The sequence below is a fragment of the Calidris pugnax genome, unplaced genomic scaffold (assembly GCF_001431845.1).
Source record: "Calidris pugnax isolate Ruff unplaced genomic scaffold, ASM143184v1 scaffold23, whole genome shotgun sequence".
NCBI classification, from domain to species: Eukaryota; Metazoa; Chordata; class Aves; order Charadriiformes; family Scolopacidae; genus Calidris; species Calidris pugnax.
Window position 1 is genome coordinate 904,558 of NW_015090772.1, and position 24,386 is coordinate 928,943.

Here is a 24,386-nt window from a genome sequence, read left to right on the forward strand (position 1 = left end):
GGTGGAGGGGCGGGCGCCGCCGCGGGGAGCGAGTTCCGACAGGGCCGTGAGGAGCGGCCCCCGGGCCCCTCGCCCTGAGGGGAAGGGTGGCGGCCGGGGCGGCCCTTAAGGTCTGCGTCTCGGCGGGCGGGGGGGTTGTGCGGGTGTGGTGCTGGACGCGCGGCCCTGCCTGGCGTGGGGAGTGGGGCTGTGGCGGCCCCCGTTGTAACCCGGGGGGGGGAGTCTGTCTGTCCGTCCGTCTGTCCAGAACAGCTGAGGCTGCGTTGACCCCCGCTGTAGCACAGGCGGGGAGAGGCCGTGTCTGTGGGTGAGGTGTGAGGGGGTTGCCGTGCCTGCCTGTACAACGCCGGGGCAGCCATGGTAGGGGTCCCCCTGCGTGCAGAGCAGGTCGGGGGTGTCTTGTCCCCCTGCGTGCAGAGCAGGTCGGGGGTGTCTTGTCCCCCTGCGTGCAGAGCAGGTCGGGGGTGTCTTGTCCCCCTGTGTGCAGAGCAGGTCGGGCTCTGTTGTCCCCCTGTGTGCACAGCAAGTCAGGGTGTGTTGTCCCCCTGTGCAAGACAGGAGAGACAATGTGTGTATATGGGCTATGGGTACGGAAAGTGGCTGGGGTGAGATAGAGGGGTGTGTGGGTGTGTGTGTGTGTGTCTCCCCCCCCTCCGTGTAAAGCAGGGATGAAGCTCACCTGCGTGTGTGTCGGTGCACAGAGCATCCGTGGGGTGTTGCGGTGTGGATGCACGGGGTGCAGGGGTGGGGTGGGGTGCTGTAACGCTTTATGCCTGTGCAATAAGCCAGGGTGTGGCCTGGGATGTGTGCATAGAGCTGATGTATGGTGGGACACGAGCGTAACAGTATGCCTCTCTCGGTCTGCGTATGTATCTGCTGTAATTCGGGCTTCGGGGGTGCGTGTGTTTGTGTTGTGGCAGAGGCATGACGTTGTGTGCAGGGACATGACATGACATCGTATGTATGTAGTTGTGTCTGTATTCCACTGTCTGGTATGGGCTTGTGTCTGTGTGTATGTGTGTATATATAGTGAACGTTGGGTGTGGCATAATACGTGGGTATTTTTATAGGCATGCATGCTATGGGTGTGGCAGGGATTATCTGTGCTTTTATATGTAGGTAGCAGATACAGGTTATAGTATTTTTGTGTGTATAGAGCGGCTGTTGCTTATATGTGTAGGTATGCCTGGTTGTGATGCTTTATCGTTTATAAATACAATAGATTTGTGGGATGTACGTGGTGGGCACGAGGTTTGCTGCATCTGTGTGTGGAGATGGTGTGTCATGGAGCGTGTGTGTGTGGAGGGTGCGGCAAAGGAGGAAGGGTGGTTGAGGTTTGCTCTGTGGGGACAGCATGTGGGGATGTGAGACAGCATGTGGCAGGGAAGAGGCGCATCATGATGTTTGGGAAAGGAGGATGACAAGGCTTGTAAGGGGGGAGTGAGTAGGGACAGGCATGGCATGTTTGGAAAGGATATTGGTATGATCCCTGTTTTCAATTACCAGTTAAGCGTCTGATGCCTTATTGCTTTGCAGTGATAGTTTTATGCAGGAGGAAGGCACAGTTGCTAGCCTCTCACATATGGGGAAGTGCACAGTGTTTTAAGGCAGAAAATCACTTCGTGTTTATATTTATGTGTGCGTAATGATAGTAGGTTTCCTCTAGCAACTTATGGGGAGGGGGAGGGAGTGCTTAGCCTTACAAAGGGAAGGAGCATATCCCTGTGGCATTGTAACTTTTATTTCATCCTTTGCATGAGGGCTTGTTAGTGCTCCTTCTCTCTCTTCTCCTGCACTTTGCCTTCTGTTCCTTCCTGATTCTAACCTACATGTTTTGAACGGAAGCAAAACAATCTTGAAAACTAAAATGTGAGGTGGAATAAAAAGATGGATAGACCGTGTGAGGTTGCAGTATGCTTCTATGTAGAATCATGTTGGGTTTGGTTTGAGAAGGTTTTAGGATGTATCTGTTGCTACAAGGAAGAGTAAACATCAGTGAATGAGGCTGCGGATGGTGTAGTATTGGTGAAGTGATTACATTGCAACTTAATGACATGTCCTACTTCACATTAGTATTCCATCACACATCTTGCAGTATCTTAAAAGTCAATTGAATAAAATGGATTTATATCATGTTCTAAACTTAGAAAAAATTACAGATTGCAAAACAATGAACAAAATATTTATAAACAGTTTCACAATATAGGTAAATATTTTCCATTTACCAAACTCCAGGTGTGGAGTTTTCCTTCGTGGTCCATTTTAACATTCCTGATTGGATACCTTTAGCAGTCTAAGCTCGGCAGGCATAAAATCTGCAAAGAAGTACTGAATTGTTGCTGTAACTGCACAGGTAAAATATCAGAAATGATGCTGGATCAGCCTTACTGCTGTGCAGATTCTTATATTGGGCAGCTCCTTAGTTGCACTTGACAGGTGATAAGAAAAGGATGAAATAATGTCAGTTTTAAAATTCTTTTCATATTTTTCAGATATTTTATTCAGTGAATGCTTAGACTTGAATTGCTCTCGGTTACAGTCCTGTTTAGGTTGTTCTTTTGCTCATGATTCTCCATAGCTGCTGCACAGTTTAAAATTCAAGAAAGGTGAGGAAGGAATTAATTTTGTCCGATTAACGCCAGACCTTTTAGTATAGGGAATATCAGTATTCCTATAAATCAGAAGGACCATTAGTTTATTGCTTGCTTATTTTGACAATAGAATGGAATATTTATTCACCTTCCTTAAAATTAAGGATAACATTGGGCTAAGAGATACGGAAAGTTTAAAATAAAAGTCAGATTTTCATCAAAGCATAGCAACTATTTTTAGGTTAGTGTAGAAAAGTAGTACTAATTTTGGCACTGTGACAATATCAATCTGACTGCCAAGCAGAAGGCTACACATTAACAGTACTTCAGCTGTTTTGTCAATTACAAATCAGAGTAACTATGCTAATTTCATATAAATTATCAACTTGTGCAATAGTTCTGGTAGTGTTTCTACTGATTCAGATATCCTAAGGGCGAAACCAGATAAAAGTGTGAAACCAAAGAGTTCTCCCTCATGGTTCAGACAGTAGCCTGGAGCTAGTTTAGAGAATAGCCACAATATTCACTTGCATTCTTTCTAATAACCTTTTTATGAAGGTGATCAGTGTACTCTCTATAGGTTTCTTCATTATTTTTTTCTCTTTATGTTTTAGCACAATGCAAAAACTGTTACAATTTCCAGTGTGATATGATTGGACTCCAGCTGTCTGAGCTTTTACAAAACAGCTTTTCCACTTGAACTTTAAATGTGAGGTGGATATTCTAATTGTTCTGACTTCTAAATGATGAAAGTCAGATTAGCATTCTTAAAAATGAAGGAAGTCTTTATCCATTGTTAAAACAGAAAAAGGTACACATAATGCATTGAAGGAGTACAATGATGGACTTAAAATTCTCCTCTGTCAATTCAATGTCATTTCTCAGGATCAAGCTATTACTTGCGTGTCTACCAAAGTTTAAACTAGTTGTTCTTGAACTTCAGTTGTTTTTTTTACTAGTAGTTTGTGAAGATCAAACCTTTCAGGCTAATTTTTCAAAAAATGTGCTGTGCTATCAATATCTGAAAATTTGTGTATGCAGTGTGAGTCTACAAGACTGCATGAAATGACGTGGATTATTTTTGTGGTGTGATTAATTTTAATTTGAGTACAGTCCCTGTGAATGGTGTCGCAGGGGAAGCTGCCATAAGATTTCGTTTCAGTATTTATGCATCAAGTCTCAAAGTTACTTGAATGGTCAAAGGGAAGTACCTTTCTCAGGTGTTTTGAACTGAGGCTTTTGCAAATCGCATGTGAGTGTCTGATGCCTAAGAAGGGATTTGTTATTTACCTGCTCAAGAAAAAGAAAGCGCAGAATCTCTAAGATGCGTAATTTTTGCTGACTCCAGTGACTTTCCTCTTATCCCTATCTGTTCCACCTCCCACCCCTACACAAAAAAAAACCGCAAAAAACCAAAACCCAAGCAAAACTGCAGTATGAATTTAAGCCTTTAAATGGGCTAAAATAATTTCTGCTGAGTACAGAGAGGTAATGGAAATGTAATAATAGTTGTGGTGTTTAAAATACATGGGCACCTCAGCTGATACAATCAACTACCGCCAGTCTCTTGAATGATTTCCTCTGGGTTATCTTTGCCTTGGAGGAACCACTGCACTCGTGCTAGAGGAGGGGTGGAGCTGGAAATGTGCCCTTTTCTGGGTTTGCACATTTATGACTGCTTGGAACCACAAGCTGCTGCTGTGTAACCCACAAGAAAGTATTTAAAATTTGGTATCAAGCTGTTACCCTTAAAATATTGGCCATACTTTATGGTATAGTCTCTTTTTCTACCCCAGTGTTTTCCTGTGTTCTCCTTCAGGCAGAAGGAAATAGTAAACTCTGTTTTCATTGGATTTGATTGCTGTTGAACTGGTTAACCAGTGTGTTCTGTAAATTTAAATCAATAAGGAGACAAGACATCATCAAATCTGCATAAATGTGAAACTCTACCAGTATGTCAAGTTTGTCTTCGAAGGTTGAAACTGAGGTCAGAGCTTCACAGAGGAAAATCATTGACTTGATGTTACGTACTAGTTATCGGAATATTAAGGGGCAAAATGTCTTGAGTGTGCTTGTAGTTCTGAAAATGGCCTATAATTTGCTTCTCAAGCGAAAATATTAAGATTATTTTATTTCTGCAGAAATTCAAGAACCATGAACTTTGGCAAATACTAAGAATTAAGTGAGTGTCCAGTTTCTCCTCTAAATCTCAACCTCTTGCCTTTCTTGGAACAGTTTGAAAAAGATGTTTTGGAAATGCTACTGTGATGCTGTTTCCTTTGAAGTCAGTTATAACTGCTGCTTGTAATCATGAAGAGGTACCTAATTTTGTCTCTTGTAACTGAAAGCTTTTATTAATTATACAGTACATGTATGGCGTGTGCAGCCGCAACGCAGATTTTCTGTCATCTTTTTTTCTGGTTCATACTCCAGGGAGATTGCCTTGCAGAGAAGGGTTGCTCTTCGAAATAAAGATTTCACACTCTCAGTACTAGGACAAACATCAGTTCTAAAATAGTGTTTATGATGCAGATGAAGCACTGCTTTGAAATGGCTTTGTAGAAGCTATGGAGTAATTTCTGTAATGAATGATACCTTTTAAGTCTCAAATATATTTTTGAAGAGCAGTTATGGGGGGGGTGTAGAATATTAGTACTCAAAATTTTTGTTTGACAGGTGCTTGGAAGAAGGGATTCTACTCCAGCCAGGCAGTAAGGACTTAAGCTGTGATTTCATTTACAGTTTGAACTACGTACAATAAGAAAAAGAACTGCCTTTCTGGATGTAGGATTGCGTGACTGGAGGAAGGACTGTGTCAGTCTAAATTAGAATGGTGCAAACTCCTGGGGAAATGGACCTGCAGATGAATCTCCCTGTGCACACTCTGGGGGGATTTCAGGTCTCCATTGTCATGCCATCGGTGTGTTAGTTTGCGTGCTGATATTGGAGACTGGGAATAAAACTTATGGCAGTAAAAGCAACTGTATGCAGAAGTGATGATTCGGAGGAGGAATTTTGAAAGGTGTGCTCCTAAGGGCTCTGATGAATCTGTAATGTGGATTAAATTTGGATGGCTGAGACTGAATGGCTATCCCTAACCAAATACTGTTGCATTAAAACAGACAGACACCAGTTTTTCTCTTGGCCTGATTTTCCAGAAACGTATCAACCTCTGAATGTCTGAGTGTGTATTATGTAGCATGTATGACATAGCATGATTCTACAAGACTGCATGAAACCAAATGGGTTCTTTTTGTGATGAAACAAATCATGTGACTGTTGTGATGGAAGCTGCCTTAGATTGTATTCCAGTATTTCTGCTTAGAGTTTCAAAGTTACTTGAGTGATGAAAGTAAAGTACCATTCTCAGGTGTTTTGAACTTACACTTTTGCAAATGGCATTAGAGTCTCTGCTTGATGCTGAAGGAGGGATTTGTTATTTACCCGCTCAAGAATAAGAAAGTGCAGGATCTGTATGATGCATGATCCACCCTTGTGATGGGCTGTAGTCAACAACTGCTTCATCCATCAGATTTTAATTTTCTGCCACAGGTCTGTTATCTCCAAGCCTGTAAAGTAGATGACATGGGTTTCCCCATGCTCCACTTTAAAGGGGTTTGTGGATTTAATTGTTAATTGAATGCTTTATTTTGTTTGGGTTTTTTTTTTTTTTTGAATAGTGTCTAAATGCTTCATCATGTACTTTCTTATATGTTGTCAAACATATTATTTCAGCTATCTCTATGTATGTTTACAGAATATACAGGGATACGATTAACAGCTTTTTCCAAATTTCTTAGCGTTTAAACAGCAGTTGTTGGATTTTTTTTACTTTTTTTTTTTTCCTGAGCTGAACCAGTCTCTAGTCATTAAAGATTAGGTGAGGAATAGTTTATTTTTTCATATGGTTCAGGGTCTTTTTACCATCTCTGGTAGTGGTTAGAATGAGATGCTTTAAAACACAAATGTGAACTAGGTGGATCATAAACTGAATGGAGGGTTAGTCTTCCATGTAGCTCCTCTCTCAGAGTAGCATAGGGGAAGCAGAACTTGCAAACCTTTTTTGTAAATAATAGTGTAATGTTTGTTTCTTTTGGTTAGGTATTGGATTGAACCTAATGTTTTCTGTCATACAGGCTACCTAACATCAGTTACATGATAGCAAGTATTGATAAAATGCTATCTTTCAACTGAATTTTGGGCCTGCAACTAATTAGGTCAATCACTAATTCTGCAAACCATTGGATTTCCCCTTCATAGTTTTTACCAAGTTAAAGTAGGAACTATCATGCTCAAGTCAGTGTGAAATGTTGATGTCAAATAGAAAAATTTATGCAACTTTCAGTTTGGTTCTGTGCCTCTTCGATTTGTATCAGAATTTACAATGATTGAAGTGTTTAAATAAATCTGTGTCACAGTGCCTTTAATAACAGTGCTGGTAAGGCAGCAGTGTGTGAACGTATGCTTAATGTGTGGGGCTAGTTTAGAGAATTCTGGCTCTTTGGTGACTTTGGAGGAGACAAAGTCTTGTGTTAAAGAATGGTCAGCTCAGCTAACAGGTTGGGCTACTACCTTGGCTGCTTGCAGTAATTAAGCCACACTCTTGAAAAGGTTTGATTGGTGATTTCAAAATGTATTGTTGGCAGTAGGTGACTGCCCTTCTGAAAAACACACAGAAAAGAGTCATGTGAGGTATTTGGTCAACTGAGAATGAGCTGATGTGCTCGAGACTGCAGGCAAGGCAACCTCCAAGCACCTCCTACTCCACGCTAAGAGGCAGCTGAGTTGGAATGGCCAAAGGCCTTGAGGTAGAGTTCTGCAGCTGTGGACATCAGCTCTGAAGTTCACAAATGACCTTGATGTGTCACCCAGTAAGAACAGGGCCTTGGAGAGCCAGACTTATACCCTCCAGTAAAATGGGAATGATGTGGTATGAATACCATTGCTGGCGAAACAAGAACGATGGCTCTTCCGGGAGAAAACCAAGTAGCAAAGTGGGCAGTGTGGCCAGCTGCTTCTGCCTGGCAACTTTTATTATATTGAATGGCACTTATTCCAGGGAAAATTTAAAAGCAACATGGCCCTTAAAGGCAGCAGTAGGTCAGTGGAAGGTATTATGGAAAGACAGAGAGATGTTCACAGGTGTTTTTGATCTTGTTCTCTGAAGGTGAGCCTTAACTATTGATGATGACCAACACAGTAAGAACAAAAGGCCTCCATATGAGATGTTAGTTGCTCTTGAGCAGTCAGTTTGTCACAATGCTGGAAAAGATCCTGTGGAAAGACCAGTGCAAAAGATGTAGTGAGGAGGAAGCTATAAGCCTACTAAAGGCAAAGCCCTGGGCTCTAGTAGAGGGTTTCCAAGGAAAAAAGAGGTTAGTGACCGTGACAGATCAGGATGGCTGGGATTTTAAAGTACACAAAGTCAGAGCCTGAGATGAGCGGTGAGCAGCTGGAGCATAGGAGTGAGAGCCTGTAGGGCAGACAGTGTTTGTGTGTTGAAATAAAAGACTTTGCCAGTCTGTCTCTGCTGCAGACAGCCTTGGTTTGAGATCACATTGCTTTTCGATATTCACTTTGGTGTGTCATAATTTTATTGATTATGCAGAAAGCTTTACCATGGGTTCTAATTTAACACCAGCCCTGTGCTGTCAGCTGTTGTGTCTTCGATATCACTTATTTCAGTTCTGTTGGCAATGCATATCCATTTGCCTAACACTCCTTTTGTTGCCTAGATACAGTTATGTTTTGCTACTTGCATGGTGTTAAATGATTCTGCCAGTCTGCCTAAGTCTAATACATTAATTGTACGTTTCTGGAGGAAGTGCCAGCTATCAGCAATCCTCTGGCCATTAGAGAGCACTCTGTAGTGTATTGTGAAATAATCCAAAATTTATAATAAAGAAAGATTGTTTTTCCTTTTCTCCTTCCTCCTCCATTTTTCTGCTGCACTTAAATAGAGAGCTTTTTCAGGATGCCATTCATTACTTTAGTGTGCTCGTCAGCTGCTCTAGGTAGCAAAGCTGACCTGCTGGCTTTCTTGCCGCTATAGCAGGAGGCAATATTGGCAGGGTGGTGAATTAGGTGTCTGCACTGAGATGTGCAGCAAGCTGGTGGGGTTTGTGTTTCTTAAAATCAGGGGAACTGAATAAAACTTTTATTTTGTCAGGATTTTCCTTTAAAACATCTTGTTCTTATGATGTCTATTACAGCATAAATGATACTAAATAAATACTGTTCTTGCCAGTGAAAACCTGAAAGACTTGATGCTTTTCACATATGGCAATATTTCCAATTTAACTAGGATATTTGCTCTGTCAGCCATAGGAGGAGGGAAATGTATGGATATAATTCTAAACTTCTGTCTCCTTTGGTGATGATGACACGATGACCCAATGAAATGGGTTTTAGTCCTGACTTGATAAATAATTTAGCCTTGTTTTCAGTATATATATCTTCTCTTTTTGCTGATGTTCTTTGGGGTCTCTCAGACTTCATCTTCCCTCTCATAAATCTACATTTACCCATAATTACTCACTTTGGTGTACTACTAAGCAAGGCTATCTTTGAGAGTCTGGTTTTTAATGACTTTTGATTTGAAAAGTTGACAGGTTGAAAGTCCTTATCTACTCTGATCTCAGAGGAAATTAGGTACATAAATATCTCTGTGGAACTGAGCCATCATGGCTGAGCTGCTAACAAAACTGTTTCATCCGTAAAGAAAATAGTCCTCTTCAATAAAAGAGACTGAACGACAACTGAAATTGCATCATTAAAAAAAACTATGACTATGAACAAAATTAGTAGTATAACCTTACTCTGGTCTTGAAATACTAGCTGAAGGGAATTTCTAAGTGTTTTAGATAAGTATGATAAGCCAGGAGGAATATTCCTTTGTTTCTTTGGAGAGAAAAATGAACTTTTTGGATCATATTATAGTTCTTTGCCAGACAGGGTGTGAAAGACAAATGTGCAACTCCATCAGAAAAGATTTCTGAATTCAATAATGCTGGTGTAAACAGGAGAACTTTATTGCTAACTGTTAGATCAGAAGAGAATAATATGTGGTGCTTTTAATGGTGGCAAGCTAACTCTGCTTTATCAAGAAGTTATATTCTAGGACGAGTGGCAATTAGTATGTTTAATGATACTGAAGGGGGAGCAAACCGGGGAGATCATTTGTTTTGGATTTGTCAGATTTACGCAATGGATACTTTATTTATACAATAAAGAGAGAGAAAAAAATTGTGGTAGGAGCTAAGAAATTTAGTGTAAGCAAGTATCAGGTCATTTTTAAAGAAAATACTCCCTTTCTGGCTCATTATAACCAGTCTAAGTCACTAAGTCAGTGACTTAGTCAGTGTCAGTGTCACTAAGTACAGTGAAGATACCACTAAGAGACGTCAGTTAAGGAATGTAAGAAATGGCTCAAGATTCAAGGAATAAACAATTACAGTTTTCTCCCATGGATTTTGTTTTGTTTGTTCTCGCAATTCCTTTAAGAATGTAGGGATTTTCTGTATCCCTTCTTACATTTACAGAAAATTTAGAACTGGTTTTAGAGGAACTTTTATTACATATGTTCAATCTCACCTATCCTTTTTCCTTGTGCAGATTTGCCTGTTGTATTTCAGGTTTTTATACAGTTAAACCCACAATTTCTAGAGTTACATTATCATTAACACAGTCAAACTTGCTACCAAATGCAAAAGCAAAGAAAGAAGAAACGTTCTTTTTACATCTATGGTATTTTTAATTGTTATTTTGTGGTGTTGTATACAAGTATTTTGAGGACATGTCATTGTCAGCACTATCTGTAACTGAAGAGAACTAGATCATATTTGACAAGATTATTAGAATATTTTTTTACAATAATTGAACACTTCCTTAACTGATTGTTTTGGTGGTATTTGTTGGGTTTTTTTAACTAGAAAACTAAAAGTTACATGATAAAAAATTAAGCAAACAATGAAAGGGATGGCACTGTTTACTTCAGAGAGGTGATACATAAATGTACTCAGGGTATTTATTTCATTTATGGAAGTTTTAGATTATCAGGAAATGTTTACAGAAAAGATATCCTGTTTGCACCTTCTCTCTTTCCAGTTGCACACACTCAAAATCACATTACAAATGTTGATCTAGAAGATGACTACCCTGGTCCCCCATGCCTGTTCTTCATTTTGGGAAAGCTAGTATTGAAGAGCCTTTAAAGATGTCCCTCTCTTCTTCTGAGGTGCAAATTCAGTATGACTCTAGAGACTAGCATACTTTTTTTCAGAGTAAAAGAGTACTTTAATGAGACACTTTCATTTTCTGAATATTTCTATTCCATAAGAATAATACTTTATGATAACTATTGCTAATGCATACAAGAACACATGAAACTTACTGATGGAGGGAAAATGGTTTGGAATCTGTTTGTGGCCTCATGTGTGACTTGTGTAGCAGGCATGGTATTTTGTGCGGCTGAGCAAGTGGCATCATTCTTATTCAGTAGTAGAAGCTGGATTTCTTTCGGTTTTAACTGGGATTCTGAAATGCAACTATATTGGTCATATCTGCTGTCATGTATTCAAAATAGTTTGTCCGTCCAACTTAAGCAGCTAAAGATATCTCACATAAACATATAGAGATTATAAGATGTTTTTCCATAAGAGTTGCCAATTTGGTTGTAAGTTTAGATTTTCAGCTTGGCCCTAGTAGAAGAAGACTTATTATTTCCAAAAGTCTGTGCTATGACTTGTAGTGATTTGACTTTTTAATACAGGAGTTGATGAGTAATTGGAAATACTCAAAGTCTTGAGCACGCATTGTAGCTGTTTGTATTAAACAGTAACTTGCTCATGCCTTACCAACTTAAATGCTGTGTCGCCTTCACACAGTGAGCATATATCCATGTTACTGTACATCTGGGAATCTATGGTCTAAAGAAAAACCAGATAATAACAGCTTTTGGACTGGTGAAGTGGTGGTACACATGTAAACTAGTAGCAGTCTGCAAAGTAGCTTTATTTAAAAGTATATACTTATGCATATAATTGGGCAGTATGTGCTAGATGATGTAACTTTTGAGGAATTATCTGCAGCTATAGAATAATTAAGTCGAAAGGATTTTTAGTGGTCTGTGATATTGAATGTTCAGATTCTGGATGAGAATTAATGAGATCTAAGTTCACTTGTCTGTTTTACCACAGACCTTGTGTGCTCTCATGTAGGTAACTTCCGGATTCTGGATGAGAATTCATGAGATCTAATTCACTTGTCTGTTTTACCATGGACCTTGTGTGCTCTCATGTAGGTAACTTCCTTTTTTGCAACTTATTTTTTTTTTTTAACCTATAGTGCACAAGAATATTTCCCCACTTAGTTCTTTAGTGATCTTAAGTTCTACGAGGATGGCATGTGTGTCTCCTTTTTCTGAATGAGTATGGCAATAAACACAATTAGGCCTATCTTTTGACTGTTCTTCTAAAAAATTATTCCAATATATGTTACTGGTTTTTGGCTATAAGCTTCAAACTGTGAGTGGCATGTAATATTAAAATGGCATAAGTACAGATAATTCTTAAATTTATGAATTGCCAAGCTTAGAAGCAGTCAACCAGTTCTTAACCCAGTGTTGATGTACACAACATATTTCGGCATAAATGCTGAAAATAATGACAGCAACGGGTACTGGACGTAAAGCAGAACCAGAGCAACCCTGAACCTGTGGTCAGCCATGTGGAAATGCTTAAAGCCAAGATTGTCTCTCCAAGAGGGAAGTAGAATTGTCCTATTGAAATATATATGCATAGGTGTTTTACACTTTGAACATCTACAGTCACAAGTCTGTGAGTGATTGTGCTGCTCCAGTTGCAGGAAAAAGAAGCTTGATGAAACTTGTTGGTCCTTTTTGAAAGGTGACAATTTTATTGTTCTTAGGTGTGTGGATAACTGCACAGAGGTGGTGAGTGACACAATTTTGCTGTTGTGTCAAAATTGAGAAACAGTAGTATGCAGTGAGACCTGAAATCAACCTAGGATGTACTGGAAGTGAAAAAGGGTTCTTGATGGGAAGCTAGAAGGAAATTCAAGTTTTCTAATCTTACAGTATATTTTAGGGAGGTATTTTCAGAATTCTCAGATGTGTACTTTATGCTGTCTCCTTTTTCTTTTTTCATGAAGATAGAGCCAAGCTTATATTCAGCTTTTTTTTCATTCTTTACTTGATGTACCTTTTTTCAGAACTGCCTCTTGTTGAGTCTCCTTTTTGTAACCAAGAAGCAAAGTAAATTGTTATCACGTATGTGGTACGTGTTGATGGTGGGGTGGGCAAGGGGTAACACCCTGATGCTTGAGTCAGGAACGGCATAGTCTTAGTAAAGGACAGGGGAAAGAGTTCTTCCAGTTGTATTTCATGTTTCTGTTTATATGGCTTTCAAATTTGATCTTTTAGCATTCAGAAAACTCTCAGCTATTCTGGATCCCTCTTTCCAACTTCTGTTTCTGGTAATTGCTGTTTGCAATTGGACTCTATTAAGGTCTTCTCTTTAAAGGGAAGTGGTTGCTTGTGTCTTTGACATGGTTCCTTAAATTCTGATTCACCTCCTGTTTTGTTTATTGCTGTGTTCCTCTAGCAAAGTTTCTCAAACTTAAATATTTATAGTAGGTTGTAAGTCTGGTCAATATCTCCTTTGTTTAATATTTCTATTTAACTGTTGACTGATCCTTTTCTCTTCTTGTGGAAACTTTTTTCCCATATAATCTTAGTGTTGCCTGCTTTTTCCCTTGGGCATTTTCTTTCAGTCTCCACTTTTTTTCTTAGGAGATATGATAGTAATATGATATCCTGCTATTTTCTGTTTTTCTTGTAGCATTTCTGGAGGTGCTTCTCTTGGTGTATAGCAGTTGCTGTTGTATACTACTGTCATATCTGTGGCAATTAATTCTTTAATTTATCCAGCTTCACACCTGGGCCAAAGAATTTATGCTATAGACAATGAAGGAAGGGGCCTGAATAACTGGAAGGTGTCCAGTTTCTGTTTTCTGTAATGGGACAGTTTTAGGATCCTGCAACTATTGTATGTTCGTATGTGTCTTGCTTTTGATAGAGGTTTTATTACTGCCTAAAATACTTCTTTATGGGGTTTAAGTGTGGCTTCTGATTGCTTGTTTAATGATTATTAATTTTTGTGCAGTTAAATCTTAGCACTAGGGAACTGCAGGTGTATGTGTGGGTGTGGCCCTGTTGTGTATATTGAAATAATTTTATAGTATTACCAGCTAACGTGTTGAAAACTTGACATCAGCAGTAATTTAAAAGAATTAAGCACCTAAGCAGAAGGTGAAAAGACTCTCTAAAAGCTGTTTTTCTCGTGGGTCTTTTTAAATTATGTTTTTTCTTTCTGTTTCCAGGTTTTCTCAAATAATGATGAAGCCCTTATTAACAAAAAGCTACCCAAAGAACTTCTGTTAAGGTAATTCTACATAATGTGTTAAGGAGTAAAAAACTGAGGTGGTTTACAGGCTGTTAAATGCTATTCATTCTTTCTTAAATCTGTCTTGAAACAAATAGCCAAGTATCTGATTTAATTATTGAATTTTTGATCTTGTTGTCTTTTGTGTTTTAATGTGTTCAAATTATACTGCACCCTGGAATGTGTTATTTAATAGTGATTTTTTTTTTTTTGCATATCAAAAAAAGAAGTGAAATAAAACATCCTCCAAAAGACTTTGGTTTCCAGAGTAGTCAGCTCTTCCACAATGCACAATGTTTTATTTGTCTGAAGAGCGTATAATCCTTTCTCTAAAATAGTTCACACCCTTTGTGTCATGAACATAAAATGTAAATTCAACTTTAAAGCTTTCAAAAAGTCACTTCAGTGAAAAGCCCTGCCTGTTACCATTACTGCCAGTCTGTGTTCCATAAGGTTGAGCCAATAAGAGGATTTTTTATTTTTTACCGTAGTCATTTGGCTAGTCATAAATTTCATCAGCTTGCTGGTGTGTGACTCGATCAACTTTGCAGGAGTTAGCTACAACACCAAGATCAGTAAATTCAGCCCTTGGTTGAGACGCTGATGCATGTCTTCACACACTCATCTTGCTGAAAGTTGATTTCTAGCAAAGTGTAAACTGCCAGATGTGGAGGTGCTGCTCAACTGGATGTGACCACTTAAGAGTTTGTTAAAAGTTAAAATTGAACCAGCTCAACAACGTCTTCTGTACCTTCATATAGGTTTTGTTACAGCCCAGTCTTTGAAGGGAAAGAAAGAAAGAAGAAAAGGGTGTTCACTTATAATGGTGCAATTACCAGATTTTAGTGATGGTATCATTAAAATTGAGCTGATGATTTAATACTCTAAAGAGATGTTTGGGTTAGCTTGTATGTATGTCATAGCTTTCTGTTTGAGTTGAAGTGGGACAACGTCTCAAACAATGGTATTTTGCATCTTGTGTCTGATGAAAGTGCTCTTGAAACATTATGACTTGTTTCAGTGTCTGTACTATCACAGTGCTCTCTTGGTGGTATTACAGAAGCAGTCTGTTGTTAAAGGAATTGGATTTTAAAAGGGTTTTCATTTTTGTTCAGAAACACTTGTTCCATATGGTGACAGTGTTGTAAATTAGACTAGTAGAACCGTTCAGAAAATGTGATTAAAAGGGACATGTCACTGAATGATGCCCTGAACAGAAATTTTAATAACTTTGCTTTGTTGCACTCAATGCCACACATGAACTACAAGATAAAAGTCAGTTTAATATGCTGCTTCCTTAGCAAAGTTTCATCATCTACAAGTGGTTCTTTTCTAGCAGTAGGACTCTCCAAATATCTGTGGAAGTTACTTTCCTTTTCACTAGTATGGGTACTAAGTATCCCATTTATGTAATCCAGCAGCATTTGTTGATGTGGTTTAGGCAGTGAAAAGTATCATGCACTGAGATAATAAAGACATCTATGCTAATTACACAAGTAGCATCATAAATTTACATTAATTTGTTGAGGTTTACTGTGAGAATTCTTGCCTCTGACTTCTAGGGTCAGTTTCTTGAATTGTGTGTTCCAACACCAAATCTGGTAAGTTCTTTAAAAAGTTATATAGGGACGAGCTTGCTTGTTGTATTGAGCAGGATGTTTATTCCAATATCTGTCTTGCTATACAGCACATTTTAAAGAACTCAGCAGGAAAAAAAAAACACAAAATGTGCAAATAATTGGACAGTTTCAGTGGCTTAGCTGTTAGCTCTTGTATTCAGAAAACAAAACGTGCAAGTAATTGGACAGTATCAGTGGCTTAGCTGTTAGCTCTTGTATTCAAGATAACTTCTTACTGAGCAACTCGGAGGATATATAGCCTCACCTTGGATTCGACCAACTGAGGAAGCGGGGACAGCTAGGCACTGGCACTACACTAACTATTGTGGCAGTGGCTAAAGAAACCTTTTGCATGGTTGAAGGGCTTCTTGGGGCTGGAATGGCAAAATAAAATAGTCAGGCAAAGCACAGAGAGAATTGATTGAGCCAGCCATCTAGGTCTTGTGTATGGATGTCCTCTTTGCAGTTGCATGGTGATCTACCAGAGTAGCATTGCAGCTGTAGCCAGAAGAGTTGATGATCTGAGAAGCTGAATTGGGACAGTAAACTTTTTCAGTAAAGATCACCATAATCTCATGCTGAATGCTGGGACTCAGGTGATATTTCTCTCTGGTTATGGCCAGACTAAAGTCCAAGTTTTGCAACACTCACAATATTGTGCTGACCATCGGGGATTTGGAATGGGTGGGAGAGACAGACTGTAAACGTCCTTTTGGAATCGTATTGCTGCAGAGACAAACCCACAAGGCCAGAGGCAGAGCATTTTAGAGAGACTGTTATGATGGCATATGGGTCTGAGTTCTTGTGCAGAGTGTAGATAGGAAAATTTAGGCACACAAACCTGGCTGTCTAAAGGATTGTCAGTGGGGAATTTGTTTGATGTTCCTGCACGTAAACGCTTTTGAAAGAATGAGCCTGAATGTCTTTCAACACCTGGAACAGTTTATGCTCGTGCTACAACATGTTTTAAAATTGTCTTGCTGCATGGTTATGACAGAAGAGATTAAATATTGCAGTGTAATTAATATCCTAATTATTTTTACTATATTAATGTGCCTAAACCACGACATCTACCTTTTAATTAAAAGGAGAGTAAACCAGTTGCAGTGGAAACATTTTGCTCATCATGCTGGAACTGAATAGTAACTACTGTTGAAAGTGTAATCGAATGCACTTCATTTTCTTGCTTGCTTATATCAGATATGAATGAAAACTGTTGGAAAGTACTACAGCTCTTTTTAAAAATAATGTAAAATTTGGCACATGGAAAAGGGGTAGTTAATATCTTGTTACAAACATCTGGAAATGAAATGTAAGCACAATTCCTTTTATTGCGAGAATTGGTCTTTTTGTCATTTGCATCAAGTATTTAAACTTCTGTAATCTGACTATAACAAGGAATCAATATTTTTCCCTCTAAAATTGAGAAACCTTTTTCTGATGGTAGACTGTGGAAATACTACCACTAAAATGTATTGATTTTTTGCTATAGTTGCATACTCTAAAGTTGAACAAAGTCAGTCCTTGGTCTTACACTGCAGTTCTTACTCTTTCTCACTATTATTATTAATCTGTCGATCAGAATTAGATTGGAAGGTTGTCAGTGCAGTGTCCTGTCTCTTGCACATTTTCTACAGAGTATCTACTATACTTGTAAATAAATGACCGAAACCCTCAGCTTCTCAGGCAGGAAGCTCATTTGAAAGATACAAAACTAGAGTATTTTTTTCCTTCTCAAGTAGACTCAGGTAACTGGGCAGAGGAGGAAGATGTTATCTGACTAATATGGACAGTAGTAGTTTTGAAGAAGAACCTGGTTTGGAGGGACCAGATATGCTTTAAGGTAGGTAGGCTAGCTTGTGTGGAGAGGGAGGCATTTCCTATGAAACTTTTTCTGCTTTATGGGCATTTATTTCTATTTGTCACATTGGAGTAATTTTTTTTGCTGTGGAAGAAATGGACTGCTTTGATTTGTAGTACTGTTCAAGCTAAAAGAAAAATTATCACCCTGATAGGTGCTGCGGTGATATTAGTTTGCAGGTTGGCAAGGAACACTCTTTTCCCTCTGCTCTTAATATATTGTAAGAAGTGAAAGGTTGAATAAATGCTCAATTGCATGATGTTTGAGTAAGAATCCTGCAGAGGTATTATAAATCCTGTAATTTAAAAAATGTTTTCAAACAATTCATCTTTTTCTTTTTCCTAGCCTGTGTGTTTATGGAAAAGCATAATTTGATTACAGAGTACATTGGTTGTGGATTTGCGTTAGTGTCTGAAGTTAATAAACACATATCTATCATCAGAAGAATCAGAAATGAAATCAGAGAGAAATTATTGCATTTGTAACGGTAACAACTTTTCCAGTAAGATTTCACAGCCTTGAAGATGATAATCTTTTTTCTTTTTTTTCCTTGTGTATTGCTGGGGAAAAAAAAATAATGGATTTTTAAAGCTACAGTATGAGTTTGAAAAGCATTGGAAATAAAAAAACTGCAGTGAATGTAATTAATATTAGAATGCTCTGACTTTCCAACAGCTTCCAAAAAATGGTTTTATGTTTTCTGCTTGACAAAAAATAATAATACGTGTTTGAAAATGGAAACATAGTCAGTGCTTTTGGCACTTAGAAGGACAGATAACCTTTGTTCATTTGTATTTTAACTGCTAACGTTCTGTGCTATAAGATTTTGCACAAAACTGGCAAACTTCAGAAACAGAGATGTTATATTTCTTTCAGCCATTTCAACCATTTTCAGTTCCTTTCTGCCTACAAAGTACCAACTTCATAAATTGTACCACAGATGTAGAATCTCGCATGAGTTCTGCTATAAGACATACATATGGGGTGTATTTACTGGAATAATAGATTGTAGTCATCCAACTCAAAGTTTGAGTGCTCAATCAGATTTAAAAGAGGATCTCAAATTAGGAGAGGAACCCTGGAGTTGTGTTCTAGCAGGAGCTTTTCTTATATGCAAGAATATGCAGCTTGTAAGTTGGCTAAGGAATACTGCACACTGCTTTTTGTTCAGCTTTTAGTGTGTTCATTATTGGAGAGAAGAAAAAATACCAGAAACTTAAAATTAGTCAAGTCAAACATGGTATTTGGTATATTTTAAGTGATGCTTTACTATCTGTATGCTTAATTGTGGGAGAAATAGAAAAGAAATGTAAGTGAAGGTTACAAGAAGAAATTGTCATGCCATTGGTATTTCTTATCTAGGTACTTAAATGGCCCACAATTGCAGTAAGATTTGGCTGCTGTATCTTAGTGTACAAAATACTAACTGGTGAGTCAAAGAACTGAAAAATATAAACATGAATCTGGAACTGTTCTTAGTTGGTAAGAATTTTGTAAGCAGACAATCAATGCCTGTATTTTGAAGGGGGGAGAATCTGTCATCTCAAGCATGTTTCATTTTCCCTACTTCAAGGATTTGTCTGATTAAATAGGGCAATATTTCACCCTCAGTAGCAAAGACTGCTGTTCAGTGTTCGACAATCTCAGGAAAACTTTCCAATTTTATAATACACATGCAGTCTTTTATTTTTATTTTAGACCATGTTTTGTATCTCTTTCAAATCCTCAATAGTAGTCTGCCAAGCAATTAGAATATAACTGTTTAGAATCAGAAACAACCAAGTTGATAGCAGTACATGAACTGTATTCATACAGATTATGAACCGAATTGATCGTGTAGGAGCTGCTTAGGAAAGTAAAACTTCCTTTCTGTATATTTACACAAAGCTATGGTTTCTGTACAGGTGCCTTGTACAAGTAACTTTCATTAAGTAAGGTAAGTCCTTTGATTTAGCATGCCTGCACTAAGGAATTAGTGCAGAGCAGCCCCAATCTCTCACTAACTGCTCAATATAGAAAACTCCTTTACATAAGGATAAGGGAAGCATTTGTTAACTGGAAATATGGAGACTAACATTAACAGGAAGCAAGCAAGAACAATGGGCCTGATAACAGCATAATATCAAATCCAGCCTCACTCCTGTGGAGTCATATACTCATTTTCAGTGGTCCTTATATCCAAAGAAGGTGTTGGAAAACCAACTGAGCAACTGATCAGAATGAGCCACAAGCACAGGTCATGGACAAGATAAAACTTATGGAAAGTGATTACATATTTTGATCTTTAACCAGGTAAACAACAGAATTGTAGTTCTTCAGGACTGATTAAGACTTACTAGGTGTTTTCAGAATTCTTATGTGCTTTAGCAGCAATTAATAATGTGATGCTACCAGTACTACTTTTATTTGCTTTAACATTATCTACCCGATTTTAAAACGGAAAGTCATTTAGTTTCTCTGTACCCTCAGCCTTTAAGGTAGTGTATCTAACCTCAAATACACACTGAGAGTGCAACGGGTTGCAATTTTCTGACTAATCAGCTTTTTTTAGAAAATTGTTCAATTATTCTGAAGTGGGAATGGGTTTTAGAACTTGCCAGTGATGTACCTCAAATTCTGGACGGAATTTGTGTTCTGTCTGAGGAAGCTGAAGACTCAATCAATAGCTTGGTGGTCGGCATATGCCCTTCAGAATATGGAAAAGGTTCTCATGTTCACCTTTTTCTTACACTGCTACATGTATTGTTTGTCTGCTTATGAAATTCTTACCGAGATCAGTTCCAGACACAAGTTTATATTTTTCAGTTCTTTGCCTCACCAGTCAGCACTTCGTACACATTTTCTGGCTTCTTTGTATGAAAATGCTGGACATTTGCAAATGATTATGTGAATATTTAAAATTGGCCTTTTGAAATTGGAGTAGGTAGCTGCCATCTTCTATTTAATATGTTTAAGTGATTTGTTTTTCTTTGCAAACAAATGGAAGAATAAGCTTAAAACTGAATGTTTCACGTGGAATTCCTTAAAAAAAATTGAGAGGCTCCAAGAACACAAGCAGAGACCAGCAGGCTAGTGCGCTTGTATACTGTGTTGATGTAGAAGGGGAGATTTGGGAATAGAAGAGTTGGTTTGTTTGGGGGTGTTTTTTTTGTCAGACGCCGAGTAAGATTTGTGAATTTTGAAAAGGAAGTACTTTCTTTAATGTTTTTGCTGGAACAATTGGGACTTCCCTATAAGAAGAGCACTTCAGCATTACCCATTTCAAGTAGAGATATTATCTCTCAATAAGAAGATGCTTGTGACAAAGGATTAGTCATATTGTAACAAACAAAAGTAAATCATAAGCATTTGAAGCAGGAGTAGCAGCTAAGGGGCATATAGCAATGACTTACACAACTCTTGGAATCATACATTACCATTTATTTTGTTACATTTTGGGTTTTTTTTTCTATTTGCCATTAAGCTTCTATTTATAATCTGTTCTTTAACTAATGAAGACTTAATTCCATTTAGAGCTTTATTTACCTTGAAACTGGACTCTTATATAAACTCAGTCTCTTGATTAAAAAAGTATCAAAGTCAAATGTTCAGAAGTATCAGTAATATAAAGAAGTCATGCTTTTTAGGTCAAGCTTTGGGAGGCAAAGGGGGAAATGTTCTTCCTCATTTCCACGTGAAAAGTGCCATCAAAACATAAACATCAAAACGCAATTCAAAATTAAATATTGATGCTAGTCAGTTTAAATAACAATACCAAATACTTACACTTTTTTTAATGTAGCTCTTGAACTATTTACAGAAGAGGTGAGCTTCTGTGTCTTCCTGATGCAGACATGGGTATAGGGAAGTCTTTTGTTCAAGGTCATCCTCCAGGCTGGTAGCAGGTTGGATCTACTCTACCAAATCCTAGCCCAGCAACTAACCAAAGTTTCTGTGACATTTATGGCTGTTGGATTGGGACCGTGGGCTGCAAGTTAAACCAGTCTGAACTAATCATTAGGCTAACTGCTTTTCTTTAGTAACGTGTTATACTTGCCAAATTTGTATCTCATAAAATCACTTTGTAAAAATAAAAATTATATTGAAAAATTATAGAATAGCTGAAGTTGGAAGTGAACTCTGGAGATCATCTAGTCCAAGTAGTGATCATGGTCTATGGAGCATCCGTAGGCTGCATACCACCAGCACATCATGTTATTTTTCCACATTTCTACCTAGGCACTAGTGTGCAGAGTGCGTATAGTTGATTTTTGACTGTTTGATGCCCAAACTATATGAGCCCTTCACTCATGGGGAAAAAATAGACTGTAGAATAGTTGGAATGGCCAGCAGGTTGGATTGGGACCGTGGTCTGCAAGTTAAACCAGTCTGAACCAATCATTAGGCAAACTGCTTTTCTTTAGTAACATGTGTTATATTTGCCAAATTTGTACCTCATAAAATCACTTTGTAAAAATAAAAATTATATTGAAAAATTATAGAATAGCTGAAGTTGGAAGTGAACTCTGGAGATCATCTAGTCCAAGTCCCCTGCTGAAAGCAGGCTCAGCTGAGGCAGGATTGTTCTTGGCATTGTCCTGTCAAGTTCTGAATATCTCAAAGCATAGACACTTGATAAACTCTCTAGTCAACCTGGTCTGGTGTTTGACAGCAGGCGAGGTGCCTGAGGACTGGAGGAAAGTCATTGTCACTCCAGAGCAGGCTCAGCTGAGGCAGGATTGTTCTTGGCATTGTCCTGTCAAGTTCTGAATATCTCAAAGCATAGACACTTGATAAACTCTCTAGTCAACCTGGTCTGGTGTTTGACAGCAGGCGAGGTGCCTGAGGACTGGAGGAAAGTCATTGTCACTCCAGAAAAACAAAACAAAACAAAAAGCACTTTTTTTTTCTTTTAAATGGAATTTCTTGTATTTCTCTTTGTGTCCATTGCTTTCTGTCACTGGGCAATACCGGAAGTGAACTTCGGAGATCATCTAGTCCAAGTCCCCTGCTGAAAGCAGGCTCAGCTGAGGCAGGATTGTTCTTGGTGTTGTCTCTTCAAGTTCTGGTGTTTGACAGCAGGTGAGGTGTCGGAGGAGTGGAGGAAAGTCATTGTCATTCCAGAAAAAAAACCACAAACAAATACTTTTTTTTCTTTTAAATGGAATTTCTTGTATTTGTCTTGTGTCCATTGCTTTCTGTCACTGGGCAATACCGAGAAGAGTCTATCATCTTACTCCCTACTCCCTCCCACCAGATATTTATACATATGTTGTCTCTTCAAGTTCTGGTGTTTGACAGCAGGTGAGGTGTCGGAGGAGTGGAGGAAAGTCATTGTCATTCCAGAAAAAAAACCACAAACAAATACTTTTTTTTCTTTTAAATGGAATTTCTTGTATTTGTCTTGTGTCCATTGCTTTCTGTCACTGGGCAATACCGAGAAGAGTCTATCATCTTACTCCCTACTCCCTCCCACCAGATATTTATACATACTGATATGATCTACCCCCCCAACCTTCTCATGTAGGCAGCTCATGCAGTACTTAGAAGTGATGAAACTGGACAATCCATAGGGCTTTTAAAGTTAGAAGTCTGTATCATCCCCGTCTACAAATATTCTGGTTGTAGGAAGGCATGAAGGATGGGTGTGGGGTTGTTGGGAGCCATGGAATCGTAGAATGGTTGGAGTTGGAAGGGACCTTAAAGATCATTGAGTTCCAACCCCCCTGCCATGGGCAGAGACACCTCCCACCAAACCAAGTTGCTCAAAGCCCCATCCAGCCTGGCCTTGAACACTTCCAGGGATGGGGCAGCCACAGCTTCTCTGGGCAACCTGTTCCAGTGTCTCATCACCCTCACAGCAAAGAATTTCTTCCTAATATCTAATCGAAATCTCCCCTCTTTTGATTTAAAGCCATTACCTCTCGTCCTATTGCTACATTCCCTGACAAAGAGTCCCTCTCCAGCTCCCCTGTAGGCCCCCTTCAGGTACTGGAAGGCTGCTATAAGGTCTCCCTCAAGCCTTCTCTTCTCTAGGGTGAACAACCCCAACTCTCTCAGCCTGTCTTCGTAGGAGAGGTGCTCTAGCCCTCTGATCATTTTCGTGGCCCTCCACTAGACCTGTTCCAACAGGTCCACGTCCTTCTTGTGCTGAGGACTCCAAAGCTGGACACAGTGCTCCAGGTGGGGTCTCACCAAAGCAGAGTAGAGGGATAGAATAACCTCCCTGGACCTGCTTGCCACGCTTTTTTTGATGCAGCCCGGGATGGGGTTGGCTTTCTGGGCTGCCAGTGCACATTGCTGGCTCATGTTGAGCTTCTCGTCCACAAGCACTCCCAAGTCTTTCTCCTCAGGGCTGCTCTCAATACAATCTCCACCCAACCTGTGTTTGTGCCTGGGATTGCCATGTCCCAGGTACAAGACCCTGCACTTGGCTTGGTTGAACTTCATGAGGTTCTCACAGGCCCATCTCTCAAGCCTGATGGATAGCATCCCTTCCCTTCAGTGTGTCGACCACACCACCCAGCTTGGTGTCGTTGGCAAACTTGCTGAGGGTGTGCTCAATCCCACTGCCCATGTCTCCAACAAAGATGTTAAACACCACTGTACCTACCCAGTACACCACTTGTCACTGGCCACCACTTGGACATTGAGCTGTTGACCACAACCCTTTGAGTGCGGCTGTCCAGCCAGTTCCTTATCCACCGAGTTGTCCATCTGTCAAATCCATAGTCCTCTTGGCTTGTTACCATTTCTAGGTAAAGCACATGAACTGCCTCATCCTTTTGTTTGAAAAATGGTATTTGATCTGTAATGAATGCTGTCTTGGGAAAGGAGAAGGATAATTTTTATTTAAAAAAAAAAAAAAAAAAAA

The 24,386-nt window shown here is 39.0% G+C and overlaps 1 protein-coding gene across 1 annotated transcript in view; it reads left to right on the top strand.

The window, feature by feature from the left end:
* Positions 1 to 24,386, top strand: part of FBXL2 (F-box and leucine-rich repeat protein 2) — a 78,223-nt gene that overhangs the window by 8,888 nt on the left and 44,949 nt on the right. The window contains exons 3-4 of the mRNA XM_014941564.1: positions 55 to 110; positions 13,992 to 14,053. Coding sequence (XP_014797050.1) covers positions 55 to 110; positions 13,992 to 14,053 — 118 coding nt within the window. The remainder of the gene's footprint in view (positions 1 to 54; positions 111 to 13,991; positions 14,054 to 24,386) is intronic.